The sequence below is a fragment of the Bos indicus genome, chromosome 2 (genome assembly GCF_029378745.1).
Source record: "Bos indicus isolate NIAB-ARS_2022 breed Sahiwal x Tharparkar chromosome 2, NIAB-ARS_B.indTharparkar_mat_pri_1.0, whole genome shotgun sequence".
Lineage (NCBI taxonomy): Eukaryota > Metazoa > Chordata > Mammalia > Artiodactyla > Bovidae > Bos > Bos indicus.
The window spans coordinates 47,287,404-47,301,530 of record NC_091761.1 but is presented as its reverse complement, the minus strand read 5'-3'; the positions used below and the strand labels follow the sequence as shown (position 1 = coordinate 47,301,530).

General features: G+C 45.4%; 1 protein-coding gene across 4 annotated transcripts in view; it reads left to right on the top strand.

Moving 5' to 3' along the window:
• The window catches only part of KIF5C (kinesin family member 5C), a 159,910-nt gene that overhangs the window by 61,123 nt on the left and 84,660 nt on the right, over positions 1 to 14,127 (top strand). For all 4 annotated transcript variants that reach the window (XM_019972986.2, XM_070768201.1, XM_070768206.1 and 1 more), the window contains exons 3-4: positions 1,505 to 1,578; positions 9,287 to 9,391. In XM_019972986.2, coding sequence (XP_019828545.1) covers positions 1,505 to 1,578; positions 9,287 to 9,391 — 179 coding nt within the window. The remainder of the gene's footprint in view (positions 1 to 1,504; positions 1,579 to 9,286; positions 9,392 to 14,127) is intronic.

Genomic DNA, 14,127 nt, shown 5'->3' with positions numbered 1-14,127 from the left:
TTTCTTTTTTTTTAGCTTCTCGAGGGAAAATCCCAGTTTCTTTTCTGATCCCAGTTTACACTCCAAAGCCTCAGATCAGTAAACATGTATTAAAAAAAATTTTTTTTAGGAGACTCAACAAAATAGCAAAAACTAACCACCATCATAAAACTGAGAGAGACCAAAAAAGCAAACAAACCAACCTAATCAGGGCCTGAAATAGACGGAGTTGCTTACCTGGCTTGATTTTTTTTTTTCTTTGTATATGGCCTTGAAGAGGACACCCTCTTATAGGGCTCCTCTCCCCACCCCTCTGTGCTTTTAGGAGTGAGAACTTCCTCCCTTATGTAAAGGTAGGGGGTCAGGGATATTAATCATGCATCATCCCGCTTGTCCGTGCTGTTTATGTGGGTGAAGCAGATCGAGGGAAATGAGCACTAAATAGATTTTAATCACCTCTGCCGCTTTGAAAGAATTCCCACAGATAATTGCCAGCTCATAGCAACGTCTGTCCGACTGTCCACACGCCACCCCCTGCCCCCAAATCGTCTCTGTGTGATGGAAGCAGCCTACAGCGTGTGGGGTCAGCACAGTCTGCTCCTCCTGTTGCTGTTGTTGTTTTAGTCACTAAGTCATGTCTGACTCTTTTGTGACCTTATGGACTTGAGCCCGCTAGCCTCCTCTGTCTATGGGATTCTCCAGGCAAGAATACTGGAGTGGGTTGTCATTTCCTCCTCCAGGGGATCTTCCTGACCCAGGGATCAAACCCACGTCTTCTGCATTGGCAGATGGATTCTTTACAGAGGAGCTACCAGGGAAGCCCCTGCTCCTTGTGTAGTTAAAGGAAATTCCCAAAGCTCTTGGGCCAGGGCCATCTTCCTAGCACAGTCACTGGAAAAAGAGAGGCATTAAATTTGAGTTAGGACCCAGTTGGTTTCCGGGCTCACTGGATTGTCACCATGTGTCTCAGTATATGGAATGGGGCCCTGTGCCTCCCAACTCTGGACAAGCTCTGCTCTGAATGGGCTCTGGGTAGCTTCTCAAGAAACCTCCGCAAGGAACCTGCTGGGGCCAGGTTTAACCCAATCCAAATCAGATCTTCAGGAGAAGAATTCTACATGCACCTCACTGCAGAGACTCAGGGCATGATAATATTTTCCCCCCTTGACAGATCTCAAGAGATCAACATGGAGAAGAAAATTCAAATCCCTTTCTACTAAAAATAAAATACAGTGCTCGATATCTGTTTTGATTTTGATATAACCGGGAGAAAGTGTGTCCGCCTTTCCCTTTATTAATATATTCCGTAGGCATGTGAGTCCATTTATTTTTATTTTGTGGAGCCGTGGAGGCCCTCATTCCTGCTTTTATCTCACAATTCTACTTAAAATGCAAATGGAATTGAATACATCATTTGTGTGAAAAATGAGATGGGCCATTTGGAAAATGTAATTTTAAAACAGGCAACCGGCACTGGCATGCAATCAAAGTAATGAGTTACTTTTAATTTTTTTCTTGCTTGCAGATGTCCTTGAGGGTTACAATGGGACGATTTTTGCGTATGGACAGACGTCATCAGGAAAAACACACACCATGGAGGTAAGGCTTCAGTGTGCTGTCGTCAGTCTCTGAGATGACTCAATGGAAGTGGCGCTTCCTGCAAAATGTTAGGTGCATGTGGCTTTTTGACTGAGCAATAGAGATGGTTAAGGGGATGTTATATTTGTGTCACAGTTTTTGTGTATCTTTGAGGTGTTTTAAAAATAGTGGTGAGTAATAAAGTCTCAGGAGTTCAGTATTAAAAAAATCCTCTTTTGATAGCTCTGTGAAAATATTAATAATAAATTCTGTTTACAACAAGCTAACCAGTGGTGTGAGTATCCCTATGGGCTGTCAGCCCCATCTTGCTGAGAAGGTCTGTTGTGAAAATCATTTACTCTCTAAAGAGTCTCTGGGGAGGCAAGTCTCTTCTGGATAAATAAAAATTTGTAGGTCAGAGGTTGAAAGAAGCTGGCTTTTGGACCACATTCAGCCCACAGACACATTTCTGTATGACCTGCAGTGTTCTGTGGTTTTTTGGTTTTTATTTGTTTGCTTTTTTACAAATTGCAGGCAGTGTTTAAAATGGGAAAATTTCAAACAATTCTAGGTTGAAGATTCTTAGATCCTTATACATTTTGGTTGAAAATTCTGATGATCCAGCAGTTCTGGGTGCAATTTCACCATGATATGAGGTGTAAGTTTCATTGGAGCAAAGCTGTTCGTTGTCTCATTCACCTCTTTACTCACATTGCTGGTGTGTGAGACCACGGCTGTCACATAGGAGGGCTTCGATAGAATATTTGTGAAAATGGTATCCTCGTGGGGGCCCTGGCTGACCCATGAGTGTCGGGCCAGCCCTTGTGGACCCCTGGTCCCCTCCATGCACATCGTGAGTGAGTGTTTAGCATCCTTCCCCAGAAACATACACCCCTGGTCCCCTGTGCCCTTGAGGGTGTGTCCCCAGCTCTGACTGTTGGCCCTGGATTTCTGTGGCTCCAGGCAGTTTTCCAGACAGGGCATGCCTGCAGAAAAAATTGGCCCCTTTTACCTCTTCTTTTCCTGCTTTTTGCCATGGATTTGACTCCTAAACAACCTTTGGGGCTGGATAATTGTTCTAAAGACTGGGCCCACCTGACAGGTGAGGAGAGGTGAAGAGCGGTTATTATAAGCAACTACACAGAGGAAGTTTGGGGAATTCATCTTACAAGCAGCAGGGTAAGATGAATCCTTAATCCTTCAAGCTTAGGTTTTTCATTTACGGTCCCCTCTTGGGACTGTCACTGAGTTGCCTACTGCAGACTCGGTTTAGCTTATGAATCATTCCTATTGAAGAAGAGATTTCAAAGGCACGAGGCTAATATCCTCAGGGCTCTGGTGTTCTGCTCACACCGACTTCCAAGTATGGGGCATGACTCTGGGGGACCTCATTCCTGTTGTGTTGACTCACTTCCCCCTGTTTCACTGAGACAGAGGGGTTCAGAGACTGCACGGATTAAAGGAAGCCCCGGGTTTATTTGCCACCTTTTCCAGGTGGAGCAGGACTGTTCCTGGTCACCCGAGCCTTTTGGTCTCTTCCCTGCATCTTACATCCTGTGGCAGTGCATGTCACATCCTTGGAAATGGGGTACAGGCATGGGTGTACCCCACGCTTCTGCTTTGGCCCCTCTCCTGCCTCTCTACTGGGCCCCAGACACTTAACCTGCTAGGCACTAGAAAAACTGCAGTGATCCATTGCCTGAGTTTCACCCACCCCAGTAACCATGGGCAGAAACTCCTTCATAACACCTGAGAGAGAGAGTAGGAGACGGCTTCTTATGAGGGAATCATTCCTTAGTTATTTGGAAACTTGCCCTACCATATACAATACAAAAAAATGCAATATTTAAACCCTCCCCCCAAATCTTACAAAATGCCTACACTAGTGACCTTTTAAGCTTTGGGATTAATTCATCTTTGAGAAATAAATACAATGTATTTGCTAAATGGCAAAAATTTAAATTGTAAACCACCAAACAAGAGACCTGTCCCCAGAGTAGAATCTTTGTTTGTGTTGCATATGGGTGGCCAAGGATATAGGTGGATGTGCTGCTGCTGCTGCTAAGTCGCTTCAGTCGTTTCTGACTCTGCGACCCCAGAGATGGCAGCCCACCAGGCTCCCCCATCCCTGGGATTCTCCAGGCAAGAACACTGAAGTGGGTTGCCATTTCTTTCTCCAGTGCATGAAAGTGAAAAGTGAAAGTGAAGTAGCTTAGTCGTATCCGACTCTTAGCGACCCCATGGACTGCAGCCCACCAGGCTCCTCCGTCCATGGGATTTTCCAGGCAAGAGTACTGGAGTGGGGTGCCATTGCCTTCTCCAAGGTGGATGTGAGGAAATGGCAAAGAGGTGTGCCATCCCCTTCACACTAAAATTGGAGACGTTGCATTAAATGAGAGCCTCTCCAGCTGTCTGTGACTCACTGTGTAAACCCTGCACCCTGGGAGTGGTACCGTGGGTCTGGAGGGACTCATGGGACCTAAAAGGAACAGGATGCTGTTCGGGTGGCTCTCACAGTTGCCTGAATTCTGTTGCTTTTCCTTCCTTGTCCGTTTCAAAAGGTTGCTGAGAATGAGCTGCTTTCCTTTACTGTGACTCTGGGGGACCACATGCTTATGTCTGCAGGAGGAAGGAGTGGGGTGGATGGGGGACCCTAGTGCCTTGCCACCCCCTCCATACTCTGCATCTGGCTCATTCTGAAGGGGGATGGTAGTTGGAGAAAAGGTAGGAAATATTTTAGAGGAAAACAGAGGAAAGGGGAATCCCCATACTGAAGTCTGGACATTGTAGGAGACCAGGAAACCCAGGGCCCTGAAATACAAAAAAAACACAAAAACCAACAAAACCCTTCAGGGCTCTCACCTTCTACAAGGAGGATTTTATATATTCGGCATTATACATTGTGATCTTTTAAAAGCTCTGGGAAGGGACTGTTAATTCCATGAATGGACAGAGCTGTCACATTTAAAAGCTGTTTTTCATTTTAATCCCCCTCCCTGCCCCAGTTTGGGGTCTGGCATCCAGTGGTGATTCCATTACCTTCTATTGAGGGGAGCAAACAGATAAGCCCACATAAAATTGGAAAGATTAGCTTCTGAAGATGGTGCGTTTCAGGCGGATTTTCAGCACAAATGGGAAACACTTGGCAGTGTTGGTGCTAAGCTGAGGGGACCCTCGGTGTGCTGGGCCCTGGCTGGGCTCTGGTGGGCAATGTTCAGGGGCTGGTTGGAAGAGGGGTCCTGGGGTGCTGGCTGCACGGAGGAGAGAGGGCCAGACCTTTGTTCGGAGCGGGAGGCTGGGAAGGGCTTCTCTCGCCCCGTGCCTTGCTTTTTGGCCTGCTTCTGCACACTGATTCAGATGGATGCAGACACGCTGTGTTTTTCCTTCTGCCCAAAGGGACACCTGGAGGCCCTGGGAGGGTGCAGGCTGTCCTGCTGCGAGGAGCTGCCAAGTGGATTTTCATGAGCCTGTCTGCGTGCATTGGCGCTTGTGCGCTGACGGGCCCCCACTCTCCCATCCTAAGTGTTTCAGGAAACTCTGTCCTGCTTGGGAGGCTGAGGAGGCCACTGGGGCTGGAACAAAGGGAGTCTTGTTCCATGGCCAATGGCCTGGGTCTGGTTTCTGCTTTCACATGTGCTCCAAGAAGGCCACCTTCAGAAGTGGGGAAATTATACAGGATTTGAGGAAGATTATACAGGATGCAAGTATTAAAATGTCTCTTTTGCTTTCTGGGAGAAACAAGATGATGGAGTGGTAATGTCCACTCGAGTTCATCCCTGATCCTCCAGCCGACTAAACTTGTCACGTTCTCCAAACAGCAGCGTGCTCTCTCAGTCCCTCCCCCGTTCTCTTTCTCCTGTTTCCTCTGCCCACAGTCTCACGTCTCCTTAATCTTACTCATCCCTCCAGATCTGGTGTCTTTCAAGGAAGCCATCCCATGTCACCCCAGCTGCAAGGGATGTTTCTGTTCTCTGAGTTTCTAGAGCTCATTGCCTCTTTATTACCTTTTTTGCCTGAGGTGACTGTTTATTGTTTGTGTACGTATGCCTTTCGTTTGCCACAGAGACGCAGTGAAGACCTTTGTGGAATGCCTGTCTCCTACACACACCACACAAATCCATCATCACTGCACCACACGTACACCACACACACCTCCACACCACACACACCTCCACACCACACACACCTCCACATCACACACACCTCCACACCACACACACCTCCACACCACACACACCTCCACACCACACACATCTCCATACCACACACACCTCCACACCACACACACCTCCACACCACACAAATCCATCATCACTGCACCACATGTACACCACACACGTCTCCACACCCCACACGCCTCCACACCACACACGCCTCCACACCACACACGCCTCCACACTACACACATCTCCACACCACACAAATCCATCATCACTGCACCACACACACACCACACACACCTATACCACACACGCCTCCACACCACACACACCTTCACACCACACACACACCACACACACCTCCACACTACACACATCTCCACACCACACAAATCCATCATCACAGCACCATACGTATACCACACATGCCTCCACACCACACACGCCTCCACACCATACAAATCCATCATCACTGCACCACACATACACCACACACACCTCCACACCACACGCACCTCCACACTACACACATCCCCACACCATACAAATCCATCATCACCGCACCACACATACACCACACACACCTCCACACCACACATGCCTCCACACCACACACGCCTCCACACCACACACACCACACACGCCTCCACACCACACATGCCTCCACACACCTCCACACCACACACACCACACACGCCTCCACACCACACACACTTCCAGACCACACACACCACACATACCACATGGAGCTTCACACCACACACAGATACGACCTGTCTCCACACCATACACACCACACACATTCATCCTCATCACACCTCACATACCTCCACACTACACACACACCCCACACACCACACACACCACACACACCACACACATTCTTCCTCACCACACCTCGCATTGATAGCCTTCCCCACACATCCTCATGCCTCTCACACCTACACACTGTGTGCACCACACACAACACAAATACACACACTACACAAACACATATCATCTCTTATAAACACACACACACACTACATACCGTGTACACTGACACCAGACATATGCACACACTGCACACTGTGTACATTGATACCACACACACACCCACACACAGATCATTTTGGCATCCTCAGTTTACTGAGCATAAAGGGCCTCACCGCTCTTGGGCTTATGAGCTAGAAGAAGGCATCCTAGCCCTTAAACCTCTGGTAGCTTTGGGTATCACTGCGTCACTATGGGAATGGGGGGTATTACTAGGCCTTTCCAAATGAGCATGTGCTCCTTCTTGTATGATTTTTGGGTTGAGTCTTCAGGGAAACAAAATAGGGAGTGTCCAGGCTCATCCTGATTCTGCCTTGGTTCACACCCCGACGAAGGCAAAAAAGCGATGTCAAAACTTGTATGCACCCAGAATTAATTGGAAGGTCAGTCTGTTGAAAGCAAAGGCATCTAGGGAAAAGATTTGAGTCAATTATAAATGATTTTTGGATTATCAATCATTCCGCTTTGGCTGTGGGCCACTGAGGAGAAGCTGAAGTGTTGTGATGGATTATTCAAGAGCTCCAGGGCGGGGGTGGTGGAGGAGGATACTCTTCGGACTTTCTGAGTCAGATTGGCCCATTGGTGTCACATTTGATAGAACAGAGATCTGTGTTTTCAGTGTAGGTACCATTTCTGCCAGCAGAGTCCACAGTCCAAAGCAGGTGGGGTCCAGTATTTTGATTTGTTACATGTTTATGACGGCCAATAAGAAGTGATGGCTCAGTAATTTGGCTTTGTTTTCATTAGATACATCTGGGGTAGTAACATGTTTTAAGACTCTTCAGGTCAAATAAACCCTAACAACTGCTTAATGAGAACGTTATTATGAGCTGAATAACAACATTTATTGTCACTAAGCCCATTATATATACTTTTCAATTTAGATTCTATAGTAATTCTATGCAGTAGATATTGTACTGAGTCTCATAAGCCCTGGAAAGAAATATTTACTGGCCATCCTGCCTTTAGGGAGTATACAGTTAAACTAAAAAAAACGAGAGAAATACATCAAATGATTTAGGATTCTTGGCAGATGAGGCATTCCAGGAGAGTACCTATTTTCCCGATAAGAGAGCTTTGCCAGAGGCCAGAAGTGTCTGAATTCAGCGTTTCCCTTGCTTTGGACAGAGTGGACGGTCAGGAATCAGGTGCTGAAGGACGGCTCAAAATGGAAAGTGTTCTATGGCCTGAAGTTAGTGCTGGGGTCTGTGTGACTTCTTGCTTTTCATAACTCAGATATTGGCCTGAAAGTCATCTGAAAGAAAAAGAGGACTTGATTGAAGAAAACAAAGCAGATCTTTCAGGTATTGGGCAGATTTGGAACAAAGATATGTGAGTCAAATTCATGAAGACTGTTGGGCATTCCTGGAAAACCAGAGAGCAAGTTGGCTTTTCTGCCAGCTCCATTTCTTCCTAGAATTTTAGAACTTCTGAAAGGCAGAGTGATCTGGGTATGCAGTTATTGACAATTGCTTTGATATGCAAACCCTGTGTTTGTGAGCTGATAGGTTATTCAACATGGAACTTAAATGTTCCTTTGGTGTGTGTGTAGAGCAGGCCCTCTGGAAGTTGTATGCTGAGGTCCTTTGTAAGTCTGTTGCTTTAAACACTTCTAGAACTCCTCTTGAAGAATTAGTTTCAGGTACTACGCTGTATCTTTTTGAAAGTATTTGAAACAGCAAATTCTGGATTTTGAAAATGGATTTAGTGATAATTGAGATAACAGAGAAGAACCCACCCACTCCAGTATTCATGCCTAGAAAATCCCATGGACCGAGGAGCCTGGTGGGCTACAATCCATGGGGTCGCAAAGAGTCGGACACGACTGAGCGACTTCTGTGTGTTCTGTGTGAGATAACAGAAACATTCATCTATCCATCCATGTATTAGGTAAAATGAATACAAGTGGGAAAAAGGGGGGAAAAAGTTTATAAGCAGATTTACATATTAAAAACAGCCAAAATATTTGAAACAAAACCTGGGAAGTATAGATTTTAAAAGAAATTGATAAAATGGATTTTCTTGATTGGTTTTTAAAGTGCTACTGCAGGTATTTGCAGAATCAGGTTCTTGGAAATGTTTAGGCAGTGATGATGTGAATAAAACTATGTCTATCAGCTCTTGATGTGATTTCATTAAGGCAGATGAACTTGGATTTGTAGGTTCTGGTCAATGTGTAAACATTCTAAACCAAAGCCCACATTTAGTATGTTACAGTCACACGTATAACCTCATTCATTCTCTTTCTCTCCCTTCTACCCACAAGCTCACCTGCATACACACTGATCTGCTGCCCCCAGTGGCAGCAGGAGGGGATATTGTGGGTCTTCAGAGCCACACGGGCTTGAGTTATCCTGCTAACTGTTGGTCTGTTGGCTTGTGGGGTGGATCTGCAGGGGAGCAGGCAGTCTCTGCGTCCTGTTTAAGCGTCTCCCTGCTCCTGTTTAAGAAGCCCGGGTATGGTCCTCTCTCTCCCCCACACGGTGCTCAGGTACCCAGCGCCCTTTAGATACCTGTGTTGTGTTTTCACTCACTAGGGGAAGCTACACGACCCTCAGCTCATGGGCATCATTCCAAGGATTGCGCACGACATCTTTGACCATATCTATTCCATGGATGAGAACCTGGAGTTCCACATCAAGGTAAGCGCAATTGGTTGAGTCCTGAAAGAAGAAACTGACCCCCAGGTTGTGTTTCTTTGCTTTCCTCTTTTTTACATGCACGTAGAAGATGATTTTATTGATTTTAAGTGACATTTCTGTGGTCAGCAGAGCCATATTTATTATTTAATGGCTTAGGCCAATACCAAGGAAGTATTGAGATAAAGGAAAAGCCCTTTTTAGGATGGAATCATCGTGACTGTGGTCTAAATTCTCCCCTTTACCCTGTGGGTTTCTATAGATATGACTGGCGTGTGTCCATAATTGGGCAAGGACAGCGTTTCCCAAAGTGTGTCTGGGGAACCCAGTCCCTCATATCATTACTCAGTGGGCTGCCGTGGAAAAGGCTTATGTGGCCAAATTAGCTGGGAAAGTGCTCTTGTTGAACAATTTAAATTTACCCCATGCTCAAGTGCGCCTCTGTGTAATGCACTGTGCACAGTGGACCTGTGGTGTCACATTTCCCAGCGTCCTTGACTGTGGACCTACTTTTCCCTCCTTGGAGGGCAACAGACTAGCATTTGGAGGAGCGCATTCTGAGAAGTGCTGAGAAAGGGAATTCTTTTCCTTCTTGTTTTTGTTTTTCATACCTATGTTCTGGCTTAAATTTGAACTGAAAAAGGGAGGTTTCTACTCTCTTAACTATAGCTGTTAATTCTTAACATTTGGTACGAGGGGTGTATTCATTGGAACTCCTTTGTTTGCAAGTGACTGAAAGTCACTTGTTTAAGCAAATAGAGGAAGTTGTTGTCGATAAAGCATCTGGCAGCAGGTGTGGGGGCGGGGAGTTGTGGAGAAGTAAGAAATCCAGGCTCTGCTTTTCCTTAAGAAAATTGTGATATGGTTCACATACCATAAACTTAATCTTTTTACAGTGTACAATTTAATGGTTCTTAGTATGTTTTCCAAATTGTACAACCACCATCAGTGAATACTAAGCAGATTTATTAAGTAAGTGTATAAACAGTTACATGGAAAGTCTTACAACACATTTTAAATGAAAGGGGAATATATGATTTCCGTAAAGAATATTAGTAGCATCACCTCTGAAAGGTGAAAATACAGATGTTTAGTTAAATCAAAGTTTTGTACATGTTTATCCTAGAAGGTGGCAAGAAAACTAGGCACTAAGAAGGCAAAATGCAAAATTAAACATGAATTTTGAAAAGTACATTCTGTAAGACTTACTGTAGTCTTTTACCAGCAAAAACAGATTCTGACACCTACTTTCCTTTCTACTTTTGGTAGTCCTATTATTCAAAAATCTTTTGTGAAAAATATACCAACGATAAAGTACAGACTTCTACTGGAAACATCAAATTAGCTCTGTATGATGCCTTCAGGATCACTGGTTAATTCCAGAACATTTTCATTACTGCCAAAAGAAACTCCATCCCTGTTAGGGTCCCTGTCCCTGCCCTCTTGCTTTATTTCTTTCCCTTGTTCCAGACCATCTTTCTCTTTTGTGTGTGTGGTAAAGAGGGTGACATCACAGCTTCTGCTCCACATCCCCTATTTCCAATCCCTCATTCTCCTGGGAAGGAGCCCATTGGCCCAGCCTTGGTCTGATGAGCTGTATCCAGGATGCACATGGCTGTGGGGTCCCTGCCACGGTGACTGTCACAGGGATAGGGTTGACAAGGGGATGGGGAGGAGAAGGGGGCATTTCTAAGATGACTTGGAGCTGAGCAGATCAACCAAGAGGCAGATGATCCTTGGAAACTGGGACCCAACTGCCTCAGTTCAGTTCATTTCAGTTCAGTTCAGTCGCTCAGTCGTGTCTGACTCTTTGCAACCCCTTGGACTGTAGCACGCCAGGCCTCCCTGTCCATCACCAACTCCCGGAGTTTACTCAAACTCATGTCCATTGAGTCGGTGATGCCATCCATCTCCTAGGCCCATCATTTTAGAAATAAGGAAACTGAAGTTCAAAGATATAGAGCCCAATGGCCCAAGTGACATCAAGTCCTCAGCACAGTTGAAATTAGACTGACCAACCCCATGTGTAGTACCTGTTCCATTATATTAAATTTCTACCATCACTTATTTCTGTGGTGCGTGCATGTTAAGTTGCTTCCATCATGTCCGACTCTTTGAAACCCTATGGACTGTAGCCCACCAGGCTCCTCTGTCCATGGGATTCTCCAGGAGAGGATACTGGAGTGGTTTGCCCTGCCCTCCTCTAGGGGATCTTTCCAACCCAGGGATCAAATCCTGTGTCTCTTCTATATCTTGCATTGGCAGGCAGGTTCTTTACCACTAGAGCCACCTGGGAAGCCCATTTCTGTGGTACCTTCCCCAGATTATATAAAAACAAAGCAACAACATTTATAAAGTACATCTGGCAGATCTTTTTCCTTACAGCTCCCTTTGTTGGCTGAAGCCAGCTTCTCCTCCTTGCCAGAGTTCTTTATAATTGAGGATGCAGAAGCTTGTTGCTTTGATGGGATCAAGATTTAGGAGCTTAATGCATCTTTAAGGCTGTTTGCATTTAAATACCTTGAACAACTGCAGGGTTCTTATGGGATAATCCTGGAGTAAGATGTTAAACCAATTATTGCCCTCAAAATAGGGTCTCACATTAGAATCTTATTAAGATAAAAATAGCCCCAGCATGAAGGGAGGGAGGAAAGGAGGAATGACACTCATGTCAGGGCAGAATTTTACAATCTAGGGTCCTGTCCTGCATTTGTTAGTTATGTTCTCTTATTTCACAGATAATAATTGTTAAGTAGGCAAGTTTGCTATTGATTACTCCATATTTTGAACTGAATAGTGACAGGCTGAATCAAGAAAAAGAGGCATGATTAAGACAGTATTGAAAATCTGCTCCTTAAAGTGAGCCTCACAGAGGTTTTAAACATTATTTCTGAACATGCTTTTAAATGCTTATTTATTTTTCTTCCATCTGGTCTTACAAAGTATTTGAGGTGACAGAAATAACAAAATTCACCCCCCTCCCAAGAAACCACTATTTGCTATGGTAAAAAATGAGTAAATCAGAATTCTCTGTATACTTATATTAAATATGAACAAGATTCTAAGTGCCAGATTTGCTAATATCTACTTCATGAGTGGTCTTCAGGTGTCATTAATTTTCTCTGTAACCTGTGGAAATAAGGACACATGCTTAAGATCTCAGAGTTAACGGAAAAGTCTTAATGAAAACCAGACAATTCTGAAATACAAGAGTGGGTTGCAGAAGGACTGGGTTAGAGATGTCTAAGGTTTAGAGACCAAGCAGACCCTAGAATTGTGGCCTCAGGGAGAGGTTTCTGGAGCAGTGGGTAAGGAATGTGTGTCTGCGACAGAGAGAGCCAGTAACAGGGCCATTTGACCGGCATTCAAGCAGGCAGAGGTTGTTAGGGAGAGGATGCTCAGCTATAGATTCCAGGGTTTGAAGCCAGGACCCCAGATTTCAGAGAAACGAGGAGTCAAGAGGTTCCAGGCTGAAACAGATGAAAGATAATGAACCAGGCCTGAGCTGGGTTGGGACTAGTGCTGGGTTAGGGAGTTTTTACTTCTCCTGGTCTAGAGCCAAGACCGGTGGTGCAGGGCTGAGGTTTCGCCTGTAGAGTTGCATCTCAACTTTACAACTATTTTTTCAGCTTTTTAGGAAACATCTTTTTGATTCAGTCCTCTGTTTAGATTTCCGGGGAGGGGGAATTGGGGGCGGAGACCATGAACCTGAGGGAAGGAAAAGTTGATCTGGTTGGCAGAAGGCAAGTGTAGGTAGAGTACAGAATCCTAGAGGGAATTTTTGCTATCAATGGCTTCATATGACAGATGGGAGTATTGAAGTCTAGGTTCTTGATTACTTGTGAATTAAATCTCCAAGATCACATATCTAGTTAGAGTTGTTCCCAGATGTCAACCTGGGTCAGGGGTCACCTGGGGAGTTTAGAAGTGGATTCCCAAATCCTATTCTTGGAGATTCTGATTGAGGAGGATTACAGTAGGGTTCAGGGCAATTTAAAGAAACGCTGAGTGAGATGCTGGTACAGGCAGTGCTGGGACTGAAGTTTGAGAATAATTCATTGGAAGGCTTCCTTTCCCTCTCACAGATTAATTGTCTTTTATTAAATTACATTTTGTTCAAGTCCTTCCTGGACTCCCCAAAGCTGGCCACTGTCACCAGCTCTCTTCCTGTTACTGGTTCTGTAGTTCTAAGCAACTACCCTTATTCCCCCTCCCCACTTCTTCATTTGAATGTTTGGAGCATGCCCCCTCCCTGGTCTGATGAGGCTGTGAGTGTCATGCCCAAGGTGAGGCCTACTGGTTTTTTGACAGTTGCTTGCAAAGGACATGTTCTGCTCTATGCTATGCTAAGTCACTTCAGTCGTGTCCGACTCTGTGCAACCCCATAGACAGCAGCCCACCAAGCTCCCCCGTCCCTGGGATTCTCCAGGCAAGAACACTGGAGTGGGTTGCCATTTCCTTCTCCAATGCATGAAAGTGAAAAGTGAAAGTGAAGTCGTTCAGTCGAGTCCAACTCTTAGCGACCCCATGGATTGCAGCCTAACAGGCTCCTCTGTCCATGGGATTTTCCAGGCAAGAGTACTGGAGTGGGGTGCCATTGCCTTCTCCGTGTTCTGCTCTAGCTGTTGTCATACCTAGCAGTTTGCTTGGTGGTCATCTAAGGTGAAAGGTAGAGTCTTCCATAAGACTAGCACAGGATGTGAATAGCACCTGGTTGGGAGCATGGGGACCTCTGATGC